The following is a 12,389-nucleotide window of genomic DNA, read 5'->3' on the forward strand; positions in this document are numbered from 1 at the left end:
GATAAAGGACTGAGGGTGACCCCGCAGGTCTGAGTGTCCTTTGTGGTCATTACACCTGAGTGACAGGTGATTGATGTCAATTTTTATCCTCCTTGTTTTTCAGACCACAGAACCTCTTGGTAACCTCAAATTCATGCCATGGTGCCCAGCACTTGGAAGCAATCTGCTGTCACTCCAGAGAACTATCTCATACCTCAGCTTCTCTCATGAACCCTGTCCCAGCCATTGTAAAGCTCTTGGTGTAAAAAAACAACTTTAAAACAAGGATTGTATCTCTTATCTCATGGACCTGCCTTCTCAAGTGCCTGATCCAGGCTTAAATTTTTTTTTCTAGTAGATATTTTTGCACTTGACATTACAAGAGAGGAAAAAGGTTGGATTTGTGCCAAGGGTTCAAACTACAGTCTGATAAATCAAATTTTGGTAAGAATATGGCAATATATATTAAAATGCCACTTTGGAAAAACTATCATGTGGAAATAAAAGCTCCTGTTCATAAGGGTATATGTGGAAGAACATTTATTGCAATATTGCTTGGAATGAGAGGAAACTAGGCACAATATGAAAGTCCATCAGTAGGGTCCTGGTTTTAAAAAGTCTGGTTTAGCCACACAGTGAGACATTATACAGTTTCTAAAAAATAGTAACTTGGATTTGCATGTAATGACCTGAAAAGAAATCTGTTATACACTGTTTAATGAATAAAGCAAGTTTCTGGATAATGTGTACAATATGATTCCACTTTTACACAACATATGCCAAGAGCACATGCTCATAGGTATATGCACACATTTGCATGAGCAAAAAAAAAAAAAAAATGGAGGATATACAGCAAAATGTTAGTGTTACCCTGGAGGGGTACAGTTTTAAATTGGAGAAAATCTAACAAAGCTTAAAATAACAAACCCTCTGGGAAGAGAAGAGATCAGGATGGTTAAATGGTCCAGAAAGGAAGCAGATGGAACCAAGCGCAGCTTTGTTTAGCCGTCTCGGCTCATTGTGCATTTTCAGGCCGGGCCACCCCTGAATCACCAGAAACCAGCCCTGCACTAGGGCAGATCACAATGTGTTATGCCCCATGTGACATCAGTATGTAATCGGGGGACGGGGGCGGGGGGTAGGGAGGCAAGGCCGCAAAACTATTTATGAAAGTTTTGGAAGTGCACAAGAACTTTAGTATCTTGATAAAAAATATGTCCCCAGCCTTACTTGATTGGAGGCTACTTTGCTTCTTGTCTAGGCACCACAGCCTCCAGGGTCTCCCTGTCCATACCAATATGTTCTTTTCACAGAGCCTACCTGACTAGAGGCCATTGAGTATAGCTACATTTAACCTATAAGAATCAATCCATATATGTCTTTTCAGTTTTTACTCTAGAACACCCAGCACAATGCTTGTTTCACAGTAGTTGCTATGTAAGGGCTAATTGAAGAAAATGTATATTGAGTTATTGCACCAAACAGACGGAATTGATTTTTTAGCTGGCTTTGAGGGGTTCAGGTGAGATTTTCTAGAAAAAGTGATCCTTTAATGAAAGATTTGAAAAGGAGGAAATGAGTCAAGTATGCAGCCGAGAGGGAAAAACTAATTCCTGTTGTGACAGCATTTAACAAATATTTTAGTGTCTTTAGGGCTCTGTTACTGCATTCCTCTTCCCCCTTCTCCAAAGAAGTTTGGGGTTCCATCACAGATCATTGAGAAAATGTCTTTTAGGTTCTTCTCAGAAGCTGTGAGAGAAAGGTAGGTAACAATAGTCTAATATTTAGCTTTTTAGGGGCATAAAACATCAAGGACAAAGCTGTTAATACAGAATCACTAAGAAAATGCCTCCCAAGTCATGGTAGAATAAATACTCAAACAATATCATATCAACTCATCAGAGTGAGTTGATTCAACATTATCAGAGCAAGGAAGAAATAACATTCTGGTTTTAATGGCCAAAAAACCAAAACAAAACAAAAATTACTTTGCAGACACTGGTGGCTCTTGCAAGTTGTTCTTTAGAATGTAGTTTAAGAAATAACTGGGTCTTGGGTTAGAAAACATTAAGACTGCGGAGGCTTTTGTGCAGGTGTGGGGCTGCCTGCAGCCTCGGCTTGACTCCTATCTGACCCAGAAGACACTAAGAACACCACCAGGTTAGCTGCCAGGAGGTGTGATGGATAACAGTGTCATTCTCGAGCTGTGGACCCACTGCAGTGTGTTTTAGCCACACATGAGCCCTGGCCTAGGAGGAGGAGGGAGAGGCCACATGGCATGTCTTATACACAACTTGTATTACAGCAACCACCTTTGAACAAGCCAGATCCTGGCTTCCCCAGACTGTGCGGTCTACAGGTTAGAGAAACTGCACCCTGATTCCCCAGTCACTGGATTTGGGGAGGCAGCAAAGGAAGTGTTGGTTGGCTTCTGAAGTTGAGCCTACAACACGTAGTCTTCACCTTCTGGAGGGCTCAGAGATGAAAAAAGACAATTATGCAGTCAGAGCATGGGGCAGGTGCACCCCTAGGGGCTTTGCTAACCTTCTAGGGTTTGCAGCAATAGCTATGCCAAATAGTCTAACTGACCCTTCTAGTGACCAGAAACTCACTTTTTCTGTGGCATCTCATAAATCTGGATAACTTTTCCAATTATAGCGCTCCCCAAGAGTCTCATTCCAACCTTTGCATGCTGGCTCAACCATCAGCACAACTTCACTCAAGGATTTTGTGGCTTTCAAAAACCTTTGTATTTGTGATGGACCTTTCTATAATGTGGGTATGCTTGTAGTTTTGGGCACTTTCTATAACTTAGGGACCTTCTTCCTCTGTCGGTCTTTATATCTTCTCCAAATATCTTTATCTGATTATCGTCAACCATAAATGCCCATAAGATCACTCAGGGACCAAAAAAAATCCTGGTGCCCAGGCCCCTTTAAATCATACTCCTTGGATATGGAACCAAAGCACTGGTGTTTTGAAAGCTCCCCAGATGAGTTGGCCATGCAGTCAAGGTTGAGAACCATTGTCTTGCTCCCAGAAACTGGTTAACCTCTTGAAAGTCATATTTTGGAATAAGGCATCTTAGATTCAAACCTGGACTCTACCACTTGGGCAATTCTCTGATTTCTGTGTCTTCATCTGTTATGCAGTGATAATAACAGTACCTACTGCAATGACTATTGAAAGACTGCATGAGAGCACATTAAGACTAGAAGAGTTCCTGCTGTGTAATAAAAGCTCTAGAAGTTTAAGTCAGAACCTAGGACAGGGCCAAGCAAATGTTAACACAATATCTGTGCTATTACCAAAAGCCACACATTGTTAGCACTTCACAGGTACTATTCAATATGTTTTGTTGTGTTGATCTAGTGTAAGAAAAGTGACATAGCAAAATATGCTTTGGGACCTCTTAGTAGAACCTATTGTCTCAGACTGCCCATTTAACTCATGTCCTGGCGAATTTCCTGTATACCTTGTCATCTCATATTTCTTCTTGCATCCCATCAAAATCCCTTCCAAAGTTCTTCTACAAAAGTCCTGTACATTTCAAGGCATTCAAGATGACTAAATTAAGCGCTACTCAATGGTCGGTTCCATATCTTTTGTTGCCTCTTGCCAAGCTCAGTGCCTACTGATGAGCTAGGCATGTGATGCCTAGTAAATTCTTTGTAGAATGACTAAGTTAATTAATCTAATATACTTATGCAAGAGAGACAAAGAAGACTGAATTCCTATGAAGGGTGGGGATGGTAAGAAAATACAAAATACCTACTATGTGCTAGGCACATCTCATGCATCACACAATTTTCAAAACCCTAGAAAGATGGGTTTCTAGTAACCTTTTGTTGTGTAACACACCACCCCAAAACATAGTGTCATAAAGTAACAATTATTTTGCTTGTGAATTTGTAATTAAATGGAAGCATAGCAGAGACAACTCCTCTCTGCTCTAAAATGGCTCAACAGAAGACTGGAGGATTCTCTTCCAAGACAGTTCACTTGGCCTTGGATGGCATGGTTCAGTGGTAGAGCCTTGGTTCATGCATTAAAGGGTTTGATTCCTGGTCAGGGGCATGTACCTGGGTTGCAGGTTGGATCCCTGGCATGGTCCGGTTGGGGTGTGTGCAGGAGATAATCAATCGATGTGTTCTCTCACATTGGTGGGTGTTTCTCTCCCTCTGCTCTTCCCTTCCTCCCATATTCCCTTCCTCCCTCCCTCCCTCCTTCCCTCCCTCATTCATTCTATTCTTTCTAAAAAAAAAATCAATGAAAAAGAAATGGAAATAATATCCTTGGGTGAGGATTAACAACAACAAAAAAAGACAACTCACTTGTCCTCCAGCCATGATGGAACCACTCCATGGCCTAGGCTCCTCACTGACTGACTCTGGGTTGAATGGGTTGGAATAGAAAATTCATGCCATGAGGATACCGCTCTCCATCTCAGCCTCTCCATTCCCCATTCCAAGGGGAGAAGTGTCTGTGCTTGGGGAGAAGCCAAGCAAAGCAAAAGATTTCAACAGAGAACAGAGGAAACACACCCACAGGGGTTCTCATAGCAACATAATCATGCACAGGCAGCAGCCTATTTTGGTGGGAGCTTGTCTCAGCTTCCCTCCTTCCCAGTTAGTCACAGAATGGCAGGCAGAGGCAGTGTGGGGTGGGGTCAGAGGAGAGTGTTGGACTAAAAGTCAGGAGGTCGGAGCGCTGCTCTGGGAAGTTCCCACAGCTGGTTGAAGGACCAGAGACAAACGACCTTATTTGTAAAATGAGAGGATTGGACTGAAGAGCTGTGAGGATACTTCCCTTTCTGGTTTCCTTTGATTGGACAAGTATTGAGACTCTTGGTAGGAGATCAGATGTCTTTGAGAAAGATACTTAGAGAAAAATGGTGTTCATTTTTTAGATTGAAAGTCATTAGATTCACCTTATTTATCCCCCTACCACTTTCTGCAAGTTGGCAGGATGTGAAAGGGAAGGAGAATGAGCAAGTGTGGCCAAAAGACTCTGCTCACTCACACTCCCAGCACTAATACAGGTCTGTGGTGTGAGAAAGAAAAAGGTTAAGGAGGTTAAGTTCTTTTCTTTTCTTTTTTTTTTTTTGGTTCCTTCCTCAACACACACACACACACACACACACACACACACACACACACACACACACATTAATTCCAGCCTCTTTTCCATTTTCTTTTCACCTTTCTTACTCACCCTCCCTTCCTCTCCTCTCCCTCCTTCACTTATTCCAATGTGTTCTCTCTTTTCCTTAGGACCAGGTGATGAAGGCATCCTTAGATTCCAGCCCATTTCAGTGGATTCTGGGGTTAGTTGAGGACAATCAGGCTCACATTCACTGGCTGTCAAAGGTGATGCTCAAAAACAAATAGGACATGCACGCAGCACTGATCTTCCCATGTAAGTACAGGATGAAGTGGGAAGAGTCAGGATGCTCAGAGAGCATCTTTGAGGTCCCTGTTCCTGACTTGTGGGCTGAAAGCTGGAAAGTGCAGCTGTCTTTGAAAGAGCCCACTTGAGTGGCCTGTTGTAATGGGAGAGACAGAGTGGGGTTCTTCGTCCCCTCCTCCCCACTTATTCTGTCTCCCACCAGTCGACAGATGGCCAGCAAGACGGGAGGGGGAAAAAAGCTCTCAAAGCGAAGACAGGAATGCATTGTATAAAAATTCACACCCCCTGCTGCCGCCCAAACTCCCTTTAAAAAGGATCAAGAGAATCCTAATGGGTATATGACACCTTCCTTCCCTCCCTCCATAAAAGGGACTTCAAAATCTGGTGACAACGGGGAAGGGGGGGAGGAGGGAGAAGAGAAATGGGTTTGTGGGGGTGGGAGGCAGGGAAAATTAGGTTAGGGGGAGCAGGACCTCAGGCTCTTCCATTTGACTTTCTCCCGCCCTCGTTCCCCAGCCACCTCTGGCTGAACCTTCGCCCCACCCTCTCAGCCTGAGGGAGGCTTGGAGCCCCAAGTGCCCTGGGTAGGGAGAGTGGGAGAAAAGGCGAGATCGTGATACCGTACTTAGTCTTAGAGTTGAAAGAGTTAAGGACCCTCCTTCATCCAGACACCTTCCCCATTCGCTTCCCAAGCCCTTCCACAAGGAAGGATCCAGGGATTGGCAGAGGAGAGGGAGAGTTGGGGTGGGGGCAAGGTAACTGGCCCAATTTTGCCCAGAGCTTGTCCTCGGTGGGAGGATGCACACGCGGGTCTAAGAACCTGCAAGAGTCCTGCTCCGGCGCCTGCTTTCTCCGAGCTTCCCGCGTGGCTCTGCAGCGTTCGCGCAGCCCTTGCCCCCAGTGCAAGCTGTCCGCAACGCCTCGGAGCGGAAGCGGTCAAGAGACCCTCGAAGCCGGTGGAGGGGGCGGCCGGGGGCTCTCAGTCTGCTCCCAGCCTGCTCCGCCGAACCTCCTACCCCGCCCCCACTCACCCAGCTCAGCCCCTAGGAGAGACGCGCAGGAAGCGTGTTGCTTCGCCCAGCGGATCCACAGAAGTTGAGAGGAGTTGGTGGCTGCCTCGGGCCGGCGGACTTTGCGAGCAGCCAGGAGAGGGACGCCGCCGCCACCGCGGAGCCTTCGGGGCTGCCTCCCTCCTGCTCAGCCGCAGCGCGCGGGCGGAGAGGGGCGGGGAGGGGGTCGGGTGCGCACGAAGAACTTGAAACTGTGCGAAGGAATCCGAAGCAGATGAGAAGGGAGGAAATAAAACAAAGTGGAGACTGCAGGAAAGACTCCACCGTGCTTGATTGTATCGGCTGACGCTCCGGCAGAGGGGCTGGGTTGGGCTTTTTAAAAAATTTTTTATTCCACCCATTCTCTCGCTTTCTCTCTCTCGTTTAAAGCTATACCAGCTCTCTCTTTCTCTACTATCTGTGTGTCACCAAACCCTTGCTGGCTCTTATGGGCATGAAACACTCCTCCCGCTGCCTGCTCCTAAGGAGGAAAATGGCGGAGAACGCTGCCGAGAACGCCGAGGTAAGGAGGCGAGCGGCCGGGCGCCCCGCGACCCCGGCTGCCCACCCGACAGCCAAGCCGCCGCGGTCGCTGCTGCCGCTGCCGCGGCCGCTCAACACCTAGAGCCAAACTTTCCCCAGTTCCATCTGCCGGCTGTGTGTGTGTGTGTGTGTGTGTGTGTGTGCGTGTGTTGGGGTGGGGGAGAGCCAGTGCATGTCTCAGGTCCCTCCTTTTGAAAATGCAAAAGAGTCGCTCTCACCCCATCTTTCTCTCCTACCACCCGCTGCTTGCTTCTCTTTTCCCCAATTCCCAATCCTGGGCAGCTGCGCTCCCCTGCCCTCTCCCCTGCTCCGTTAGGGCTTCCAAGTCCTGGCTTTGTGCAGAGCTGAGAGGGATAATCCTGGGGCCAGGTCTGCTCCCTGCAGTGCCTTGACCATCTCCAGCGCTGCTTCAGATTTACCCTTCAAGCTCGAGTCCCTGAGCTACCGGTCCCCGCAGCACCGCGGAGAGCTCCCAGCCGTAGGGGGCAAAGCTGGGCTGGCAGTGGGACTTGGGCACCGCCAGCAGACCGTCCGGCCCAGTCTGGGGACCTGGAGATGTCTGAAATCCTCTTATCTTAGAGCCATCTCTGGGGCGCTAAACCCGGGAGGGAGCGAGGGCGCGACCACCTTCAGGACCAGGGACAGCGCCCGCTCCTGCCGCATCAGAGCCCGCGCCGCGGTGGTGGTGGTGGTTGCGCGCCCCCCGGGCTGCAGCGTCAAATGGGTCTGCAGTCACTCATCCCGCATCAGCTTTTGAATGTCGCTCTAGCTCCTCAAATTGCGCTTGTGGCCTCCCCCCCCCCCTCGCCTTTGGCAGCCCAATAGCTGACCTTTCTCTACTCTCGAGTTGGCCCTGAGCCGCAAAGAGCCCTGCTGGGTTTTGCGCCCCAATACCGGCTGCTGTGTTCTCTGCCCTCGCACTGACCCTGCTGTCCTTTACAACTGGACTAGTCCGTAGGTTCTGGGCACCTGTAGTCACGAAGGGGATCAGCGTGGGCAGTCCCCTTACCTTCCTGGAGAGCGGTGAGCCGAGGTGGGGGCGGAGTGGGGTAAGTGTGTGATCATTCCTTACTCGGCGGCAGGAGAAAGGCAGGGAGCGAGCTCTCCAGGCTCTATTAATAGCCGGCTGTCTGGTGGGGCTGCCGTACAGTTCACATATGGTTACTCATATGCAGCGTGGGGCAGGGATGGAGGTGTGGCGCGAGGATTGTCTCTCTGTCGTTCTGGGATGCAAAAAGGTGCAGAGACCCTTCCCCAGTCTTCTTCCCGAGAGGTCTGAACTGCAGCTAACCCCTGCCCCCACCGCGTAGGCAGCAAAGCTTTTAACGATTCCATTCTCTGAGAGACTAGAAGCAGCATGCATCTGGCAACTGTCGATTTGGAAACAAACACGCTCTGGGGCTTGAAAACAGTGGGGTATTCAGTAGCTAATGCCCTCTCCCTGAGTTAGGGCAAAGCCAATAGAGTTCGATCCCCGGACACTTGCTCTCCCTCTCCCGCACCCTTCCCCACCAGAGAGCAGACATTTAGAATGATGTGGAGTGCAAGGCTCTTAGCCTCACAGTGGAGAGTTAGCCTTACCAATACCCTCGCTGTCCTCTCTCGGATCGCCCACCCGCTGAAGAGCTTTCTAAAAATAGCTCGGAGTCAAGGCTGCGCGCCTGTGAAGTGTTGGACTAGCAGCACGTAGCAGTCCGTGCTGCCAGGTGGCTGGAGGCTGGAAGCTGGAAACAACCCCCCTCGCTCCCCCACCCCCCACCCCCACCCCGTCCCTCTCAGTTCCTGAAAAAAAAAAGTTCTTTAGGGCCTGTAGCTCCCGCACCCGGCTGTTTGCTGGGGTCTGGGCGCAGACCCCTGCTGGGTTCCTCAGTGTGCAGCAGCCTCTGTTGAGCTCCCCACTTCGGCCAGGGTTAAAGGCGTCCATAGCAGGCATAGCAACACGCGCCAGGCTATTTTTACTGCTTCCTCCACGGTTCTGTGCTCCCCCTTCTCAGCAGTTGCACATGCCAGCTCTGCTCAAAGCATCAATGAAAATAGCAGTAGAGGCTCTGAGCTCCTGTTTGGGCAGGCGGGGGGTGGGGGGGGGGTGGGGGAGGGGGGGAAGAAACAAACCAAAAAACAAAAACGTTGCACACCGTGGCAGTGGGAGGGACAGACCAAAGGGGGCTCCTTAAAGGGGAGTGAGTCTGGGGTTCAGTTCTTAGCCACTTTCCTGAGGAGGGGAGGAATTCAGACCTACTTAATGTTCAAACATGCCCAATGAAGCCATCCAGGCAACGTGACAATCACTTGTTTGTTTTTTTTCCAGGAAATGGCTGTTTGTGGAATAAGCCAGGACTAGAGCAATACTTCTAAAAGTGGGAAAGTGTAGGTTTGCCTGCATGTATGGTGGGAGAGAGAGGCAAGGATGCCTCTGTGGTGTTTCTGTGTCTGTGCTGCTCTGATGGTGGTAGTGGTCTTTGTTCTTAACTGGACATGACTTTGTGAGCACTGACTGTATTAGGAACAATTAGGTACCCCAGAACTAAAGATGGAGACCACCAGGCCCCTTTTCTCCAGGGAATCACAGTCTGGTGGATAGTGGTGCCAGATCATCAGATGATCCTGTATCACCTTTTCCTGCCCTTTGTTGGTGTTGTTGGCAAGCACCGTATCTCCCTTCATCCTCACAATAATCCTGTGAGATAAGCAAAGGTAGTATTCATTCCCCCCCCACCCCCCACCACCACCATTCTGCAGTTGAGGAAACTGAGGCTGAGAGGTCCAGCAATTTCTGAGAGTCACCTGGCAGGCTAAGCCAGTCTTGGAATACAGTTTGATCCCACTTCTGATTCTTTGCCCTTTGCCCTACATTCGTGCTCCAAAAAAGATGCCATGTATGTATGAATGGGAGTGGGGAAGTGAGGATTACTTTGGAAGGCAGAGATGAAATATTGGAGGTAAACAAAGGTGATGGGAGGTGTTCTTTTTTAAAATTTTTGTTGTGGTTAATCCTCACCTGAGGATATTTTTTCCCATTTATTTTTGGAGAGAGTAGAAAGGAGGGAGGGAGGGAGGGAGAGAGAGAGAGAGAGAGAGAGAGAGAGAGAGAGAGAGAGAGAGAGAGACATGAGAAAAACATTGACTTGAGAGAGACACATCAATTGGTTGCCTCTTGAATGCACCTCCACCAGAGCTGGGGATCAAACCTACAACCCAGGTATGTGCCATTGCCTGGGAATCAGTGCGCGGACAATGCTCCAACCACGGAGAAACACCAGCCAGGCCAATAGGTATTCTTTCACAAGGTAAAGATAGGGAAAGATATTCTAATTATTAGGTAAGGAGAAAGTGAAGAATAAGACTACTTATATTGTGAGCTGAACCTCTCTTAACAAAGTCTGGAGCTGTGGCAGTGGGGACTTCAAAAGCACAGTTTTGGAGGGCATGGTTGGCACTGGGTGGCCCTGAGTACACTCTTGGATCACTTTGGCCTCTGTTTCTTTAACTTGGAGCTGATTCCCTTTGTGGACATAAGGAAATGCGGGGCCCCTGGCACATGTTAGTTCCATTTTTGCTTCTTCTGGCTCCCTCAAATATGCTTCTCCTCCTCAGCTGGGATCACACACCGTGCCCACTCTCATCAGCCTCTTCTCCTCCCCTGTTCCCCACACATCACCAGAAACCTTCTGATGTGGTCTTCCGAAATGTCTACAAAGCCTCCCATCTGACTCTCCTTTCCAGTCCACTCTCAGTGCCCATTACAGGTCATCCTCACCTCTGCCCTGACTTAGGCAGTAGCCTCTCAACTATTGCTCCTTTTTCCTAATCCAGCCGCCTTCTGATGCTCAGTGGGCTTCCCGAAGCACAAATGTGCTCGTGATCAGACATCTCTTTTAAGGCTCACCATGTAGCAGCCCCATTGCATATAGGATACAGGATGGAGCCCAGTTTTCTTAGCATAGGCCCTTTAATACCTGCCCCATGCAATTCTCTATATAGGCCACTGACATCATGCCTGAATACTTTTGTGCATACTGGTCCTTCTGCCTGGGTTGCTCTCCACCACTTCTCTCTGGGAAAAAAGTCTTCCTCAACCTGCGAGACCCAAGTCAAAGGTCACTTCCTCTGGGCAGCCTTCTCAGATCTGCCACTTACCCTCCACTCCCACAGCAAGCGAGTGCTCCTTCTCCTTGTTCTTTACACCTGCCTCTCACTTTTCCTATTAAAGACCACTGGCTTCTTATATGTCTGTTTCCCAAGTTAGATAATGAACTTTTAAAAATTACCTTGTTCTTAACACTGTGCCTGACACACAGTAAATGATAAATGTTGATAAATGCCTTCTGAATTGATTCATGGGATGATGAACGAGTTCACGAGCCCCCTGGGTTTTTGGCACTCTGGGTTTCTGAAAACTGGGCTTCCTAGCTCCCACCCCTCTGCTGTACTTACATTCCTGTGGATCTTTAACACTCAAAGTGAGTAAATATCCTGGGGATCAAGGTGCTGCAGCAATGGAAAGCATGGGCACATTTTGGTTATTCATGTTTCTATTCAATACTGACGCTTCCTATGCGGTGTTCTTCTGAATGGCAGATAAATGGACTAGTCACAACGCCCAGTTATGAACCAGGGGGACAATGGAGCCTTGTGAGCAGCTGTCTTGGAGAAAGTCTGATGCATTGTTGATGGTGATGACTCCTTGATTGGGGTTTTAGCACCTAAGGGAGGGCCGTAAAGGGTGAAAAAACAGTTTTTAGCAGAGGAGTCATTTTTGGGATTGTTATTTGAATGTTCTATGCCTTACTGACCAGGGAGAGGGAATAGTTATGGGTGGGGAAAGTCCTACATTAGGACAGAGGGATTAAGGGTCCCAGTAAGTGCTGCTGTGTGAGTTATGGGGAGACCTGAGCTGACCTCTGACATGGCATATGCTGGTGGTTTTAGCTACTGTTTGGCTCTCCCCAGGGAGTTCCTTTCAGCTAAAGGGTCAGGGAGTGAGGAGGAAGAGGGCCGGAGGAGGCAGGACTCAGGGCTACTTCTCTGAGGATGGTCTGCATCCATGTCTCTTTCTTGAAAGGGGCGGGGGGAGGGGGGGAAGGGAGCTAACTAACTGTGTGTCCTCCAACACCAGCTGCTTGGTTTAATCCAGCTCTGGGCTTAGATGTGTTATGTTGAACATGACTTAACCTCTTGAGGCCTCATAAGGTTGTTGTGATGATTAAATGAGTTAATTCATGCAAAGTGTTTAGAATATGGTGAGTGCTCAGTAACTGCTTATGATTATTATCCTGCTAGCTTTTGGAAATTTTGCCAAAAGAGTGAAAACTAGATGAACTCTCCCACTTTCTTGTTTCTCCACTGAATGACCCACATCAATTTTTTTCCTCCCCCAGCAAACACATATTTCAGTCCATAAATGCGCTC

General features: G+C 48.5%; 1 protein-coding gene across 1 annotated transcript in view; it reads left to right on the forward strand.

Moving 5' to 3' along the window:
• The first annotated feature begins 5,926 nt into the window (after positions 1-5,926).
• PRMT8 (protein arginine methyltransferase 8) overlaps positions 5,927-12,389 on the forward strand; it is a 93,729-nt gene continuing 87,266 nt past the window's right edge. Inside the window, exon 1 of the mRNA XM_036301950.1 lies at positions 5,927-6,960. Coding sequence (XP_036157843.1) covers positions 6,886-6,960 — 75 coding nt within the window. The 5' untranslated portion in view covers positions 5,927-6,885. The remainder of the gene's footprint in view (positions 6,961-12,389) is intronic.

Source organism: Myotis myotis, unplaced genomic scaffold, assembly GCF_014108235.1.
Source record: "Myotis myotis isolate mMyoMyo1 unplaced genomic scaffold, mMyoMyo1.p scaffold_m19_p_3, whole genome shotgun sequence".
In the NCBI taxonomy this organism is placed as follows: domain Eukaryota; kingdom Metazoa; phylum Chordata; class Mammalia; order Chiroptera; family Vespertilionidae; genus Myotis; species Myotis myotis.